This window comes from Rattus norvegicus, chromosome 10 (assembly GCF_036323735.1).
Source record: "Rattus norvegicus strain BN/NHsdMcwi chromosome 10, GRCr8, whole genome shotgun sequence".
Classification (NCBI taxonomy): Eukaryota; Metazoa; Chordata; class Mammalia; order Rodentia; family Muridae; genus Rattus; species Rattus norvegicus.
Genome location: NC_086028.1, coordinates 5,675,538 through 5,693,114, shown reverse-complemented (window position 1 = coordinate 5,693,114; position 17,577 = coordinate 5,675,538). Strand labels below are relative to the sequence as shown.

Here is a 17,577-nt window from a genome sequence, read left to right as displayed (position 1 = left end):
TGTGTATGTATGTGTGTATGTGTGTGTGAGTGTGTGTGTGTGAGAGAGTGTGTGTGAGAGAGAGAAGAGTGCGCAATTCTGTGTGTGAGTGTGTGTGTGTATGTGTATATGTGTGTATGTGTGTGTGTGTGAGAGAGAGAGAGAGGGAGAGAGAGAGAGGAGTGTGCAACTCTGTGTGTGAGTGTGTGTGTATGTATGTGTGAGTGTGTGTGTTTGAGAGTGTGTGTGTGAGAGTATGTGTGTGTGTGTGAGAGAGAGAGAGAGAGAAAGAGAGAGAGAGAGAGAGAGAGAGAGAGAGAGAGAGAGAGAGAGACCAACAAAAAACCAGACATGCCAGGATAGAGGAAAAAAACCAGAGATGCCAGGTGAACCAAGAGGAAAGGAGAGAAGAAATATAAGAACCAGAAGGCAAAAGAATGAAAACAGACAGAAACAGACAGAGACAGAGACAGAGACAGAAACAGAAACAGAGACGTGGAGAAATAGACCCAGGCCCCAAGGCAAAAGAATGAGTGTCTTAATTTTTTATTGCATTTATTTCTTTGTGAGGGAGTTATAGCGTATGTGTGGAGGGACAACTTGGAGTTGGTTCTCCTTTCATGTGGGTTCCAGGTTTGAACACAGGTGGTCAGCAGCTTTACCCACTGGGTCACCTCACCTGTCCTGGTGTCTTGGTTTGAAGGGTACTACTGTTAACAATCGAATATGTTGTCTTGTTCACTCCCCTGAGTGCTGAGTATGGAAGCCAGGGCTTTGTGTGTGCCAAGCACGTGCTCACTGCTGAGCCTCCATCCCGGCCTGCTGTTTCTCAAGTCAGGAGAAAAGTCAGTGCTGACATCTCTGCTCCCACCTCTCCCTCCTCCAGCACAGCTGACTTCCTCCTCAGGGACAAAGAGATGCTCCCTGAAGTCAGAGGTTCTGTCTTCCATGTGTGCTGTTCTGGTACTGGGGTCACAGATTCCATCCCTGTTGGTGCAGTCAACGTGGAAACAGAAAGTACTCCCTACAGTCACACACAGCAGCACCCCCTGCCTGGTCTCCCACCCATCCCAGCCCTTTGAATGCATGTGTCCTTCACCTAATGCACAAAGTGGAGACTAGCTAGACGTCTCAGGGTAGGAAGTGGCAGAGACCAGTTTGGAAGGCAGACAAGCCAGGGGATGGTCAATCTCTTTTGATGGCCATGCACTAGACAATGCTGGACTCGCCCATGTTTCTGCTAAGACATATGCATTAATTACAGCAATGACTTGGCTGCTCTTGTGTATAAATTCTCAGATTGCTGGTATCTCTTCTCTCCTGAATACAGCTCTTATTGTCTCCCTCTTAACATGGGCACCATCTCACTGGATTTCCATCAGGGTGCAAGCAACCAGTGTGGTTCTACTGGGACATCAGTACACCTGGGGGAGCAGTGAGACGCTTCCTCTATATCTGGACATCCACCAGGGGAAGCTCCCTCCCTTAGCTGCTGCCTGAACCTCGGCCCCTCTTTGTTCTGACTACACTGGTTCCCCTTTTTATTATTATTCCATTTCCTCCCTTGGGGTGTAATATTTTGTTTTGGATCTCACGTGACTTCAGAAAGTGGAAGTAACTTCAGGGTGTGATCTTCTGGGGCTGGGAGACAGGAGCAGAATGCCTGTGCTCCCTCTTCTTGCCCTCCAGGTCAGCTCTGCCCCAGACTGTGGCTTGACTCCTACACACACGCACACACGCACACATGCATGTACACACACACACACTCACGCACACGTGCACACATGCATGCATGCACACACACACTCACACGCATGCACGTGCGCACACACATGCATGCACGCACACACGCGCACACCAAGCCTTTGTCTAGGCTGGCATTTTTTTCACTCTCCATATAATTTATTTGTGTGTGTTGTGTGTTGCTTATTGTTTGGGAAGATGCTTCACGCAGACGCAAGGTTGTTTTAATCATGATATGTCTCATATATAGATATAGATATAGATATAGATATAGATATAGATATAGATATAGATATAGATATAGATATAGATATAGATATAGATATAGATATAGATATAGATATAGATATAGATTCAGTATGCTACACAGAGTGCCAATAAAAGAAGTAGGTTGGACCATGACAGTGGTATACAAAATACTGTACAGGCACATCAGCAAATACCAACTTGTATGAGCATAAAGCTATTAATGTGTATTTGAAGTATCATTTTAAATTTTCCCCTGAACATCTTGACCTGTACATGTTTTTGCTTTTAGTCAGATAGAACTGAGGGGGAATTTTCTTGGTCAAAGAAATAAGTATTTTAGGCAATTAGCTGTTATAGCTAAGTATGGTGTTACTCCTGGTGCACCTGCCTCTGAAGGTTTCTGTGATGGCAGTATCTTCTTTGAACGGTTTTGTGTTCATACAAGTTGGTAATTTACAGACCGGCTCTGATCTACATAGAGCAGCTTGTGTGCACGTAGTGCCTTACGGCTCCAGTGAGTCTGGAGTTCATGACCCCATCCTGAGGGAAGTCAGTGGGCTCGATGATAAATCAGAGCAGACCCTGAGATGGAAGTCACCCGTCCAGAGATGACAGCCCCTGCAAGGGTGGTCACAGGCCAGGGAAGACAGAGCCCGGAAGGGTCCTGATGAAGAACTAACTGTAACTAACGGCAACGATAGTCGCCGAGTCACTGCTGTGTGGGTTTGGGAACAGCAGCATCCTGTGTGAGGCCTAAACATTCTGTCACATGAGGCTGCTTCCGACTCAGAGGCACCAAGGCTGGTGTTTTAGGTGACCATGGTCTGGTGTGAACAGGAGAGGGCGGCTCCAACCTCAGGTTTTGTCTGTGGGCTAGGTCTTTGATCTCCTTTCTCTGGGCTGTAGGACATCCCTTCCAAGCTCCTGATCCCAGGCTGCTTTCTGATTGTGCTCGACTCTGCTCTGAGTACTAGTACTGTGATACTACACTCTGTTTTGTGCCACTGGGGTTCCTTCATGTGAATTCTATTCTGTAGCCCACAGCATAAAGGCTCCCTCTAGGATGCCGTCTGATTTATTGGAAAGGGACATCACTACCAGCTTCCTTCCTCATTCGGATGAGGGAACTGTAGATCCTGGCTTCCTCCCTCCCCCAGACTCCTTCCTCTCCCTTGTGTCTATCCCAGTTCCTGCCCTGCTTCTAGCCTCCTGGAAATGGGTAGGCTTCAGAGAAGACTCAGCTCAGCCTGCCTCCCAGCAGTTAGCCTGTGGCCCTTTCACTTCCAGGAGTCCCAAAAGAAGTGCCTAGCACTTCACAGAGACTCTTCCCAGCCAGTCTGCCATGTATCCTCTTCCCCCAGAACTTGGCGCCTGTCTCAGCCAGGGACCATTTCTTATTCTGTTGCTATTGCCTTGAGTGGATGGGGCCCCTGGTGTCATATTTATCGTCCACACTTCTTTCTAGTCACCTCCTGGCCACTTTCTGTGTCCCTCCAGCACACCTTCCTCAGCCCCCCACCTACTATAATCTATTGCTCCACTAATCCATTTATGACCCATATTGCCTTGCCCCTCATCTGTTTTTCTGTCTGTTCACTCATCTGTGTATAGTTATATAGTGCCTTAGCTACCTACCTGTCCACCAGGGCACCCATGCACCCTCCACCTAGAGGCTACATTTTCACCTACCACTTATATCCTATCTAGTCACTTACCCTTCACTTTTTATCTCCTTTTCTTATCCCCCTTTCCTTGGTCACTTATTTAGCCTCCACTGGGAATTGTGTGCTTAGCAAAAACCATGATGCAAGCCACTTATAGCACCTGGGACTCAAGTCAGCCTTGATCACCAAAACACTGATGCCTAACATTTTTTCAGACAATTCCAGAATCGTGTGTGTGTGTGTGTGTGTGTGTGTGTGTGTGTGTGTGTGTCCTGGGGTGGTGGGTTGTACATGTTTGTACATCTGTACATGTTTGGGGTGGCATGTGTGCATGCACATGTGTATGTCTGTGTATAGAGACCACCCCGATGTCTTCCTTAATCTTTTTTTAACCTTTTGAGACAGAGATTCTCACCAGCCTTGGAGCTTGCTGACTGTTCAAGACTGAGGCCAACACGCCCAGGGATCCTCCAGCTCTAGATCACAGGTGCGGGACACCGTGACAGTTTTTCACATGCTGGGATCTGAGCGCAGGTCCTCATGTTTGCACAGCAAACACCTTGCCAGTGGAGCATCTTCCCAGCTCCCACATAGCTGCTTTAAGGGAGAGAGCCCAGCGTTAGCGTGACCTCCCTCCCACCCCTCATCTCCGTTCCCTTCATCCCAGGCAATAACTTTCTGCCTAAGCGATCCTGTATCCTTCCGCATATTTCCCACCTCCACCGGCCTCAGATGGGTCCATAGCCCGGCATCTCTGGCGTCGTCCTTCTGGGCTGCACTTGGTGCTTGCTGAGCACATAAGGCACCTATGACCGTCCTGTTTGGAAATCATCTGCACAGACCTGAGAACCTTCTACTTAGTTCTTGTGGAAATGGGTCTAGGGCTTTCAGAAAGGATGTGGGGAGACCAGGTAACATCACAGGTAAGAAGTGCTGTTGCCAGCCAGGTGTATTCAGGCTGAACCGCCATTGTAACACAGACCCTTCTCAGTGATGCGAGTCTAGGGCAGTTGGGTCCATCAGAACTGTCTGCCAGTAAAAACAAGAAGGAGTCTCCATGTGTCTCAGGAGAGCAGAGCAGTAGATGTCAGCATGTCACGGTGTCATGCTGTCATGAGGACAGGACTGGGGCAATCGTGTGATTTTTACTACTGTGTTTTCTCGCCAAACGGACTGTTTCAGATTGACTCCTAGCGTTTCTCGTTTGTCTACTTCCTTCTTGGGACTTTTGCAAGTGGTGATGATGACTTTAAAATGGTCACTGTACAGAGACAGTTACTACACATATTTTCCCCACAGGGAAGCAAAGACTCAGATGGGTCTATGCTATTGTACCTGCTGGGAGCAGCCAAACCACCCTTTATCTCCTGGGCTGGCCCCCAGAATCCACCTTCTTCACCATCAACCTCACAGTCCTCACTTATCTATATACCACCCACACTAGCATTTACTTGACCTGTCTTCCCAAACTCATGTGCAAATCATTTTCAAAGAAAGTTTTATTTCCCGCCACAAGGAGGGGAAAGTGCCCAAATAGTATCATTTGTTTGTTTCCACACAGCGTCTTAGGTAGTCAGGCTGGTCTCCGATTCTCTACAGCACTGAGGGGGACCCTAAAGTTTTGATTGAATTGCTTCCACATCCTGTTCGTGTGGTGCTGGAGATTAAACCCAGGGTCTTGTCAGGTTAGACATGGACTCTAACAACCAAGCTACAGCCGCAGCCCCAGCGCGTGATTTTCAAAGGTCTATTAGAGCTGTGTTATTCGGTTCAAGTCAGATACGGCTGGTCGTTAGAGAGGCATTAACAACAGATGAGCTCCAGCTAAAGCTTGCCCACTGATGTCACTGGAAGGACGGGCAGGGTGGAGAGGTACTCACTCTCTCCCTTAGTCAGTGTCGCCTATTACCACAGCTAGCCTAAACCAGCTAGCTCTTGGGTTACTGAATTAGCGTCATCACTCTGGGTGAGACTTGGGGTTTAGCACATCATGTTAGCATGAACGACCATGGTCTATCTAGAGAAGTTCAAAGCAGTGTGCTGTGGGCAGAAGCTAGAGCTAGTCCCGTCCTCAACAGTTCTTCGTTATCTTAGGGTCATCCATTGGAGTCTGGTGCGGGCCCTGTGCTGCAGAAGACTGTGTGTCCACTGCAATTACCATTTCAGTGTCTCAGCTGAGGTGCAGCATTCTGTGGTCACCCAATTTGGCCCACAAAAAGGAACCGAAATTACCATAAGAAGCTGTGGTAGCTAAGGGAGCATGGGCAAATTAGAGGGTACCCAAATACAGGATATGAGCTGTTTGGGCTCCATCGCTGTGGAGAATTTTCAGTTGGTCCCTTGCTTGCCTTCTTTGCATGCTAACTGGGCTTGGTAGGCTCCTAACTGGTATAGGAGGCATGTGAGGCATGAGGCTGCCTGCTTCCCACCTGGGCATCTGAGGACCGTCTTGGAGACATTTGGCACACCAGCTGGACCACAGACACTGCTGCATCACTCCTCTCTTTACATCATGCGCTGCCAGGTTCCCGGCCCTTCTGGGTCTTACCTGCAAGGTAAAGGGTTGACTGGAGACAATGGTTAAGACTGGAGCTTTCATAAGCATGCCGAGGTCTTGGGTGGTTCCGCCATTCCTAGCAGAGGTGGAATCTGCACTCAGACTTCCAGGGGCCCCTGCTGGCAGCTCTCAGCCACACCAAGGTTTTGGGGGTATCATCTCCTCCTCTTCTTCTTTCTCCTCTTCCCTAAAGGGATTGAACCTAGAACCTTGCGCATGCCCGACAAGCTCTCTGCCCTCGAGCTACACCTCAAGCCTAGATCTGTCTTTGGGTAAACTGAGGGGTACCTCTATAGGAGACCTCCATTCCATCCCTGGGAAGCTTGGCACTCCCAAACTGTAATCAAGCCTGCAGTGTATAAAGTAAGCAAAGAGTCTCTGCCAGATTCTCCTCTCTCTAGTCTCTGAATGGTTTTTAAGAGAGGGTACAGGCGGTGTTTGGTGTGGCACTTGCTTTGAAGACAGTGCGGTGGCCTTACCACCTAGCTACACTCCTGGCTGCATCTGTGTTGTGCCTTTGAACCACTACCAGCCTCTTGGTTTCAGTTTTCCTCAGCCAGCACATAGTGGGTTCAGGGGGGATGTGTAGTAGGGTAACGGAGAGAATCAAGGGTTCAACAACATCTGGTACTGTAAGTAACTCCTGTCATCTGAGATACCCAGTGGAATGTTGGTTAAAAGGGGCGGGATCCCTTTTCTCAGACTATCTGAAGTATGCCGCCTAAATCATGGTGACAAGTGTCCCAGCTCAGCTCCATGGCCGTGCAGCTGGAGGTCCTGGGTGGGAGAGAGAGAGGTCAGAGGCAAACTTGACTCAGTACCTCAGCTGCAGATAAGGAAATCTGGGCTTTAGAAAGGACCTATGTCCTGGGGAAGCAGGGCGTCTAAGAGCGTTGCTGGCAGATCTCAGGTCGAAATGCCTCAAGGGCAGGCAGCTTGCCTCTCTTTGTGGTTGGGCTGAGCTAGAGTGAAAAAGAGGGCCACGAGGGGTATAGATGGGGTGGCTTGCAAACCAAGCACCTGCCTTGGAAATCAGTTCTACTCAAATTCGCAGTCCTCTCCTCCTGAGCAGGGACTGGTCTAAGTGAGATAGATCTGCGTGGAGGGAGGGACCCTCTGGGAACACTCAGTCCAAGCAAACTTGGGTTGCATGTGGGTGGAAGCTTCCGAGAAAGCACGCGCGGTGGATATCACTTTTCTGGGAGGAGGGGTTCCTCCTTAGCTCTGTCTTTGGCCCAAAACTGAAGGTATAGATAGAAAGTGAAAGGGGGAAAAGGCGCCACCGATATTCCTGAAGGTATAGATAGAAAGTGAAAGGGGGAAAAGGCGCCACCGATACTCCCTATTTGTGAGGTAGCTGCCAGGAGACTGCCCGCCCCAAGCTCCTAGGAGCCACAGAGCTAGCGGCAGGGAGACTACCGGCAGCACTGAGGAGCGCGGGGACCCAGCCGCGGTAGGTGTCTCCAAGATCCCCTTTGCAGCCGCTAAAGTTAATCCGAGGCTCTGAGACTGGCGACTGTTTGCCGAGGTCAGACAGCGGGAGCTGGAAAAGGCTGGATGGGTGCACAGGAGGTAGAGAGGCTGCTTGGATCCTGGACTGACTGTATGCAGGACCTGGGAGCAGGTAGCTGGGAGCCAGAACTCCGAGGCTATGAGCAGAGCTAGTAGTGAAGGCAGGTAGCAGGGACAGCCTTGCAGTAGTGTCTGCTGTTCTGGGACTCAAACGGAGGATTGGGGGGAGGGAGGGGTTGGCAGGCGTGCACGCTATCAATCTGCAACATTTACTGAGAGCACAGGAACCTTGGACCAGGGGCCACCTTTACTAGAACTTCAATAGCGAGTTGGGACAGACCACCTCTGGAATCTGGGTACAGGGTTCTTCTTGTGAGGACTTGGCGGAGAGACAGCATAGGGTGCACTTATTTGACCATCTAGGGGGAGGCATCCACCTTACTTTGTCGCATCCTTTAAGGAGAGTTGCTGAGTGCTGAAAGCAGGTGGGTAGAGCTTTCCTGGGGACCCAGACACTGAGAGCTGTAGCCACTGTGCCTAGTGTTGAATGGTACCCTATGCGTGTACCCTCCTCCTCAGAGTCCTACAGCTTCTTTCTCCATCCCAGGCCTCACGCACCTATACCCCCACAGCGTGGCCCTCTTCCTCTCAATGTTTGGAGTTCCTCACTTCCGAACAAAGCCTTAACTCTGTGTTTCCAAATAAAATAAATACAACTTTTCGGGCAGATTAAGAAAATGGGGTTTTTTCCTCCTCTGTAGCCGGGTGTAGCCAAGGAGCGTCCCCTTCTGACTACCAAACCTGCTTTCCCTGTATGCGGGTGAAGAGGAGCCTCCAGAGGTGACTGAACAAGTTTTGGAAATCTGAGAGACTGTTGATGACAGGTCCCAGGGCCACAGGGTCCTCAGACCCACTCAAGGGGTCTGAGCTCCGCACAGGCCCTGTTCGCCAATACCAGGTCCCTCCCCCACGATCTCCGGAAGGCCTGGGTGCCAAGCCTCACTTCTCTGTCCTCCACATGCTCCCTGAGTGCAGAGTCCGGGAACCTGGTTAAACCACCACTCCCCTGTGATTCTTGTTAGCTTCAAGGAGAGGCACTAATGTATGCCACCTCTTTACTGATCTGCGGAAACTGAGAGAAGTGGTCTGCGTTACTGTTTCTAAAGGCTTGTTAATATATCCACATATGTCAATCTGCTTTATACGTACAATCAAGTATTATATAATATCTTATATTCACATAGCCTATAATGATATATAACACTTACCGATTAATATGTTTATGTTTGATTTTGTTTTGCCAAAGGCCATATAGCAAGCTGGTTGAGCTTAGTCAGGATTTGAACCCAGATCTCCAGAGAACCATGTCTGCTGCTTGGGTAGCTGATGTGAATTTCCATGAATGCTGGTGGGTTCTGAGCCAGCCGTTGAAAGGAAACTTGGCAGTACAGCAAAGATAGTCTAAGGGGACAGAGATATTATTTTGCTTTGTTGGCAGGCGGCGGCATCATTGTTCCCTGGCCATTCAAGGCAGTAATAGAGAGTGATCTCATAAAATCATGATGAAAATATGCAGCGTACATTTACTATTGAGCATGCTCATAGTGTTCTGGAACCATCGTGCATCTCTTTCTAGAACTTTCCACCTTCCAAGATGGAAACTCTGGACTCTGAACTTCCTGGTGACTTCCACTGTACTACCTAGTTCCCCGATTCTGACTGCTCTAAGTGGTTTGTAAGTGCAACTGTTCGGTGCTGGCCTCCTGTGTCTGGCTTCCTCTGTTAGCACAGTCCAGGGTTCATCCCTGCTGCACCCCCAGTCTGAACACACGGCAGGGAATGTTCTAACAGGGAGGCCATGTGTCGCGTTCCCAGGCACCGTTGCTGGCGCTCAGCTTGTTTCAGTCTGTGAACTGATTCTTGGTTTGTTGTTGTTGTGTTTGTAGTTGTTTGGGTTATAATTTTGAGACCTTGGGATATCAGGTTCCCCGTACCCCAAGCTGGCAATCTCCTGCCTCTGCCTCACCAAAGTGCCAACATTACAAGTGTACACCGCCATGCCCAGCAGTCTATGGATTATGTTGCTACCTTTAAATATCGTTGTCAAGTAATGTGTTCGGCTACTTGCTTTTGATTTAAAAAATGTATTCCTGAAAAGAAGAGGAAGAGGAGAAGGAGGAAGAAGAAGAGGAAAAAGAAGAAGAGGAAGAGGAGGAAGGGAAAAGAAAATAGCTATTTCTTTCTTTCGAACCACAAATGGCTTCGTGTCCACTGCCATCTTCTACCTCCACCTCTGGCGTGCTGGGGTTACGGGTGTGAGCCACCATACCCAGTTAGATTTCTTTCATTTATTTATTTTTACCTTTGCTGATTTGTTTGGTTGTGTAGGGTGAAGGGGGGGACTAAAACCATGGCATACCTGTGCAGTCACAGGACATCCTGTGGGAGTCAATTCTCTCCTTCCAGGGTGTGGGTTGTGGAGATCCCCTTTACTGACTGAGTCATCTCTGTCACCAAGTAGCTTTCTTGTAAAATCAGCACACTTGAGCCACACACATTTGTAACCCAGCACACAGGAGGCTCATTGAGACCCTTACTTAAACAAACTAATAAAGACCCCCCCCCAACAACCTGGTATAGTGAGTGGCTCATGCCTTTAATCCCATTGGGTAGCAGAGACAGGTGTATCGCTGAGAGCTCAAGGCTAGCCTGGTCTATCTAGTGAGTTCTAGGCCAGCCAAGATTAAATAGTGAAACCATATTTCAAAATACTACTACTACTACCATTACAACTACAATAATAATAAATATCCCAAACAAAAAAACCCACATTTCTGCTTCTTCAAAATATTAGTACACAGACTATACTGAGGTAATTAAATGAGGTCCAGGCAGACCAGGTGATAGAGGAAAGAAAGATGGAGCTGTAGAGAAATCCAGGAAAGGACAGGCCACACTTGGAGTCAACAGCCAAAGAAGGCTGCGGAGAAACTTTCAAGAAGGAACCCAGAAGAGTGGGAGAAGCGTCCGGTCTGCCTCTGAGGTTTCCAGCTGAGGAGAAGTATGGAAAACACAACAGAATGTGGGGAATGTTGCAGAATCAGAACTATGGAGGATCCAGGCAAGCTAAACAGTGCAGCCTGCTTGTCCAGGGGATAGACATGTGACCTTGGAAATAAAGACTTCCCCCTTTTAAAATTTAATAAGTTTTAATTATGTGTAGGTGTGTGTACATGTGGGCACGAGCATGTGACTGTAGGTGGCTGCAGAGGTCAGAGGCATTCCATGCTCTGCAGCTGGAGTTTCAGAGAGCTGTGAGCGATGTGGGTGCTGGGATCCGAACTTGCTCTCTGCAGGAGGAGAAAGTGCCCCTAACCACTCAGCAGTCTCTTCAGCCCCAGCCTCACTGTTACTCAGCATCAGTAGGGGGCAAGTGTGAGGTGAGGAGCACAGTGGGGGACGCTGGGTTCAAATGTGGAGCACTGCCAGGTGCAGTCAGTGCACTCTGATAGCCAGGGCTTGAGAGGTTGAAGCAAGGGGATCAAGTCCCAGGCCAGCCCGGGCAGCACGAGGAGACGCTATCTCAGAAGCAAAACGAAAGTACCCCCAAGGAAGTCAAACACGAAACCCAAAGCCTTAGGGACTTAGCTTAGTGATACAAGTCTTGTCTGGTGCGCACAGGACTCTAGATTCCCTAACCCCATCACAAGGGCAAGGGTTGGGGATTCAGTAATTATTGTGTTTTATAGAGAAGAAAAGGAAGCCAGGGATATGTTTGGTAGAGACAAGGTATGGTGAGGTGGAGGGGGTACCTCTGCAGGTCCTTGTTGAGGCATTCATTCCTTCCTCCTGAGCGACCAGCCAGATGGGTGTAGTATAGAATAGAGTGTATTTAGGGCATGGGGAGAGGGAACAGAGGAGGCGAGGCCAGCCATGAACACTTGGAGAGAGAAGGGAGGGAATGGGGAGAGAAGGGGCAGAGAGGGAAGAGGGTAAGAGACTGAGGAGGGGACAAGCAGCCCCTTTTATAGTGAGTCAGTCATACCTGGCTGTTGCCAGGCAACTGTGGGGCAGAGCCTAGAAGAAATGCTAACAGTAATTACACCCTGAGAGGGAGAGACGCATATTAAATGACAGGAAAGCAGTGACAAGTCTCTGGGATGATGCTCTCAGACTTGTCAGGCATCAAAGCCCAAAGAGGATTCCGCTAACCACCAGAGAAAGCACCACACCAGGTGCCAGGTATGTCAGGGCACACCAGTAATCTGGCACTCGGTAGGCTGAGGCAGGAGGATGACTGAATTCTAGACTAGACTGGCATAGAGCATAGCCTGACCCTGTCTTTTAAAACAAAACAAAACAAAACAAAAACTGTTAAATGACAAAAATCACAGAAAGTGAAGATCCTGGGCTCGGCTGCAGACCCTGTGCTAGGCATGTCCCATGCATGATCCCTGCACTCAGCACGAAGCAGACTTACATGCAGGGAGAGACAGGCAGTGGCAGCGGGGGAGGAGTCACTGTAGAAGTAGTTTTGAAGGAGAAAAAGGGGAAGTCTGTGTCGGCTAAGCCTTGGTTGGGTTTATTAGTCCATGTAACCAAATAATGCACTTTGATTGCTGGACCTTGGTGGTCAGCCAAGTTAGGCACAAGGAAGTGGTCAAATAAGGAGATGGACTTTGGTGGATCTCTTTAGGAATGTAATGGTTCAACAAGAAAGAGGGGATCAGGGAAGGCCAGACCTGCCGGCGCCATGTTAGCCATGCTCAGGCTTGTTAGAGCCCTTCCCCGACATCCTTGGGTCTCCACAAGCTCCCTGAAAGTAGGACCACTCCTAGTCCACATCCGACTTGAGAGCTTTGGACTCTGCTTTGCTACAGTGCTCAGCCTCTCTCTGCTCAGCATCTGGCTTGGGTTTCTTTCTAAGAAAAAGCAAGCTGCATTTTCTTTCCAAGCTGCTGACCAACCGCCTCAGGGATGCTTAGACTTGGGCTGCCTCGAGCTGGGAAAGGGCTCTTGTCACGACAAGGCACGGACGCTCTGCTCTGACTGCACCTCCTCCTCCTGTGCCAGACCCCAGACGCCCGCCATGGACCAGCACCCGTGAAGGCTGCATTTGTCCCATTTTTGGACCGAGATCTTCCAAGTTGTAGCTCAGTGGGTGTTTCCATTCAGGGCTCAGAGCACAGATGGAGGCTTCTAGAGTAGCCACGGTGGTGTCTTGTGGGATTCCATATGATTTGCAGATCATATTTGGAAAAAAATATTTAAAAAATTATCAGAGGTGAACCCAGCACTGAGCTCAGAGTGAGGTGTTCTGGAGGGGGGGGTGCTGAGCTTAGAGTGAGGTGCTATGGGGGGGGGTGAGCTCAGAGCAAGGTGCTCTGGAGGGGGACTGAGCTCAGAGCAAGGTGCTCTGGAGGGGGACTGAGCTCAGAGCAAGGTGCTCTGGAGGGGGGCTGAGCTCAGAGCAAGGTGCTCTGGAGGGGGGCTGAGCTCAGAGCAAGGTGCTCTGGAGGGGGGCTGAGCTCAGAGCAAGGTGCTCTGGAGGGGGGCTGAGCTCAGAGCAAGGTGCTCTGGAGGGGGGCTGAGCTCAGAGCAAGGTGCTCTGGAGGGGGGCTGAGCTCAGAGCAAGGTGCTCTGGAGGGGGGCTGAGCTCAGAGCAAGGTGCTCTGGAGGGGGACTGAGCTCAGAGCAAGGTGCTCTGGGGGACAGAGGCAGACCTGGATGGATGGAGAGCTCAGCTGTAGTGAGGTCACCATGTAGATCATAGCCAATCCCCAAGGAGCCTTAGAGCTGACTCTCAGCACCATCTCACGTTAGAGATAACAGGACCTTTGTGCCCTGTGTGGGCTCTGCACAGGTCAGCCACTCCTGGTGTCACAGTTGGGTGGAGCTAAGTTAACCTTAAAGTCTGAACGCTGGGAAGGTGGAGTAGGATTGGAAATCTGTCAGGGGTCTTCCTGGTGCATTTTAGCGCGACAGCGTGTCATGTGGCAAGATGGAGTCTGTGTACCGCTCAGGGCAGTTCCTCTTTTGAGAAATCTGCTAACCCGGCTCAAAGACACCACCCTAGTGACCTCTTCTAACCTTACTTTCTCCACCTCTGAGTGCCAGCAAGCTAAGTTTGGGCGATCGGCACATGAATTCTGAAAGACATCATCTGAAGTGGTGTGGCTTTAGTTATTCCCAGAGAGAACTATAGGGAACCACATGCTGCTGGTCGGCCAGTCCTGTCCTGTAGGGTGACATCCACACAGGCTGACTACATCAAGTCAGAGCACACTGGGCTGCACTTCAGCTGCTGTGTGAATTGGTGGTGGTGTGTATTTGTGTGTTTATTTACTGTCTGTCTATCCGTCCGTCCATCCATCATCTATCTATCTATCTATCTATCTATCTATCTATCTATCTATCTATTATCTATCCTCTATCTATCTATCATCTATCTGTTTATTCTGTCTCTCCTCTTTCTCTTCTTCCTTCTTCCTTTTTCTTTCTCTCCTTTTCTTCCTTCTCCTTTCATTCTTTCTTCTTTCCTCCTTCTCTTCTTTTTTCTTTTCACTTTTCTTTTTAAAAAATGTGTGTACACATGTGCTCGTACGTGTGGCAGAGATCAATCTTGAGTGTCACTCCTCAGGTGCTATCAACCTTCATTTTTGCAATAGTGTCTCTTGCTAGAATCTTGGTCTCACTGATAAGGCTAGGTAGCTGCCAGTAGGTTCCAGGGACTGTCTGTCTATCTCTGTCTCCCCAAGGGCTGGGACTATAGGCTCTTAACCATGTTGTTGTAGTTGTTATTGTTGTTGTTGTTGTTGTTGATGATGATGATGATGATGATGATGATTTCTGTGTGTGTGTGTATGTGTGTGTGTTGTGGTGACTATGTGTACACATGTGCATGCAAATGGGAGAGTAGCATGTGTATATCTTACTATTTTAGCAAGGTCTCTCACTGAATCTGGAGGTCATTTATTAGCTATACTGATTGACCTGTGAGTTCTGAGGACCCGCCTGCATCCCTGCCTGCATCCCTGCCCAAATACTGTGAATAACACACACATAGCCATGCTTTGTATGTGGGTCCTGGGGATCCAAACTCAGGCCTCAGCTCTTACAAGGCACATTACTGACTGAGCCATCATACCAGCCTTGGTCTTCTTTAGCTTGCTTGCTTGCTTGTTTTTTTTTAAGAAATATTTTTAGGGTTGCAACAATATTTAACAGAAGCTTCAGATTTTTTTCCCTCGTTCACTATGTCCATGAAGGCTTCGTCTCCTCAGCTGCTGCCCTTCAGTCTGCAGTAACCCCTTGTAATCACTTGAAGTTCAAAGTCCAAAGTTTGGGCCCTGTCTTGGTGGGACGCATCCCATGAGTTTGGACAAGTTGTAGTGATGTGTATCCATAGCAGCAGTGGTTTCACTGCCCTGTTAACTGCAGCTCTACACCGGTTCATTCTGGTCTCTACCAGCCTCTGGCAGCCATCAGCCTCCTCTTGCTTTTCCTAAACGATGTGACCTTGGAACCCTGTGAGCCGGGCTGGTGTCTTTTGTGCAGAGGAGTTGTGGGGAGTAGTTCCATTTGCTTTTGTCTTGCAGTCCCAGGGACAGAACTCAGGGCCTCCCTCAGGTTGAGCAACTGCTCTGTGTATCCTAACCCAACTCCAGACTGGCCTTGAACCTCAGTCTTCCTGCTGCCACTCTAGCCAACATTGCAGGATTCTTCTGCCAGGCTGGAATCTCAGTTTTGCGGCTGCTGCTCCGTGCGTTTGAGACAGGGTCTCACTACAAAGCCTAGGTTGCCCTCAAATTCGTGATCCTCCTGCTCTGGGATCTTGAGCAACTGTGATTTCAGATTTGTATGACCACACCCAGCTACAATTGTGTGATTAGACTGCCCTGTGAAGCCCCTCTTAGGGAGAAAGAGGTTCTGGGCTCCTCCATGCCCTTTCAGCCAACAACTTTTTCTCACTCGTTAAAGGATCTGGAATTCTTGTAAAATGTCACTTGAAAGTTCTACTACAACTCTCTTATTTAACAGATGACAGCCCTAGGAAGTGGAGACAGAAAGGGGCTTTCCCAGAGTCACACACCCTGCTGGATTAATCCTATGATACCGGACTTTTGTAAACTCAGCTGCCCCCCATGTCTGGACTACCCTGGCTTCTTCTGCCCCACCTCCATGAGGGGAAAACCCTGTGCCTTGCTGCCAGGGACCAAAGCCAAATCTATTTCCAGTTTACCTAAGTATTGCGTCTTCCCATAGACTGGCTAGCTGCTCTGAGCCCAGGGGAGCTAAGGAGTGGGGATGGAAATGGTTGAGGGTACTGTGACACTGAGAACAAAAATGGTGGCACGTGGGGCTGCTGCAGCCCACCCCCCAGTAGTAGGCTGTGGACAACCGTGAGGTGATTGCATCTCAGATCTCTTAACCCCCTTCCCCCAGTGAGCTGGGGTGGGAACCCCGCATCACACAGCTGTAGTCCTGCTGTTCCCTGTGCCATCCCTGTGTCTCAGGACAGTTGTGGTCCTCAGGCTAGTCCCCTCCCAGCTTCAAGCATCTTACTCCTGTTGCACCCAGTGACTCTATGTTCTGAGCCATCTCCTGAAGCAGGCCAGGCCAGAAGGACCTCAGATAGCCTTCAAGGCAGGAGGTGGAAACCAGGAGCTGAAGTCAGCCATGATTATGAGACAGTCAGGAACTGGAGATATTGTATAGAAACATTGTGATGGTCACGTGCGCAAACATGTGCACACACACTCTAATACACTCATTAGCTTGGGAAACAAAACCTCTGACATCATGGATCTGATTCAAGCCCCAGTTTTGAAGCTTCAACCAGCCATTCACAGAGGTAACCTGGGGCCTAACAGAAGTATTTCCAGATGGTCCTGATGTGAAGCTTCTCATACACAGGTCTCCCAACCTTCCTGCTTTCAAAGGAAATGCTCAGACTTTCCATCGTCTTCCAGATTCCAAAAACCCTCAGCACTGCTTTCGGGGGCGTGTGCGTGCGTGCGTGCGTGCGTGCGTGTGTGCGTGTGTGTGCGCGCGCGCGCGCACTGGGGATGAAACCGAAGCTCTCTCACACGCTAGGCAAGCTCGCTACCATTGAGCTACACCCCAGCCCGGTGTCTCAATATTGCTTACACGGCTCAGTTCCCTCTGTCTTGTGATCACCTGAAGCCCCTGAAGGAAGTGAAAGTCTTCACTGAGACTAACAGTTTCTGCCAGCCTCCTGTGTGCATCTTCCTGAGCTGCCTACTCTGAAGAGACACAGCCTGAGAATCACTTCCTCCTTTGTCTGTGGCACTTGCCTTTTCCTGGCCAGGCTGAATTCTTATCTCCTTCCAGGAGCTAAGGGGATAGATCTTCTCCTTCTGGGAGTGGAACCAGAACCTCCCTCCCTGCTGTTGTATTTTATAAAAAGAGAAAGACCCAGGGATATGTTTGATAGAGACAGGTATGGTGGGATGGGAGAGGTGCCTCTGAGGACCCATGCTGAGGCATCCCCTCCCACTGAAGTACCAGCCACTTGACAGATACAGCATGGGATAGAGTTTATTTAGGACATGGGGAGGGGAGTTGGGAAGGGAGTAGAGAAAGACAGGGGCGGGGGAGGGAGGGAGAGAGAGAAGAGCCAGAAACATATGGAGAGAGGGAGGATGAGGAGAGGGGAGAGAGGAAGAAAGGGGTAGGGAGAGAAGGGGCAGAGTAAGAGAGTAATAGAGTGAGGAGGGGGGAACAACCCCTTTTATAGTAAGCCAGGCATACCTGGCTGTTGCTAGGTAACTGTGGGGTGGAGCCTAGAAGGAATGCTAACACCCCAGCTTTGACAACTTACAACCCTGGCAAAAGCATCAGATTGTTTTG

The 17,577-nt window shown here is 49.5% G+C and overlaps 1 protein-coding gene across 4 annotated transcripts in view; it reads left to right on the top strand.

Annotated features, from left to right (window-relative positions):
* The window catches only part of Ciita (class II, major histocompatibility complex, transactivator), a 47,540-nt gene that overhangs the window by 1,279 nt on the left and 28,684 nt on the right, over positions 1-17,577 (top strand). The window contains exon 1 of one of the 4 annotated variants that reach the window (NM_001270803.1): positions 6,045-6,190. The exons of 2 other annotated variants lie outside the window; for them this stretch is intronic. In NM_001270803.1, the coding sequence (NP_001257732.1) occupies positions 6,148-6,190 (43 nt within the window). In that variant the 5' untranslated portion in view covers positions 6,045-6,147. Of the gene's footprint in view, positions 1-6,044; positions 6,191-7,571; positions 7,646-17,577 lie in introns of those variants that run through there. One more of the 4 variants, NM_001270804.1, reaches the window with a different exon arrangement.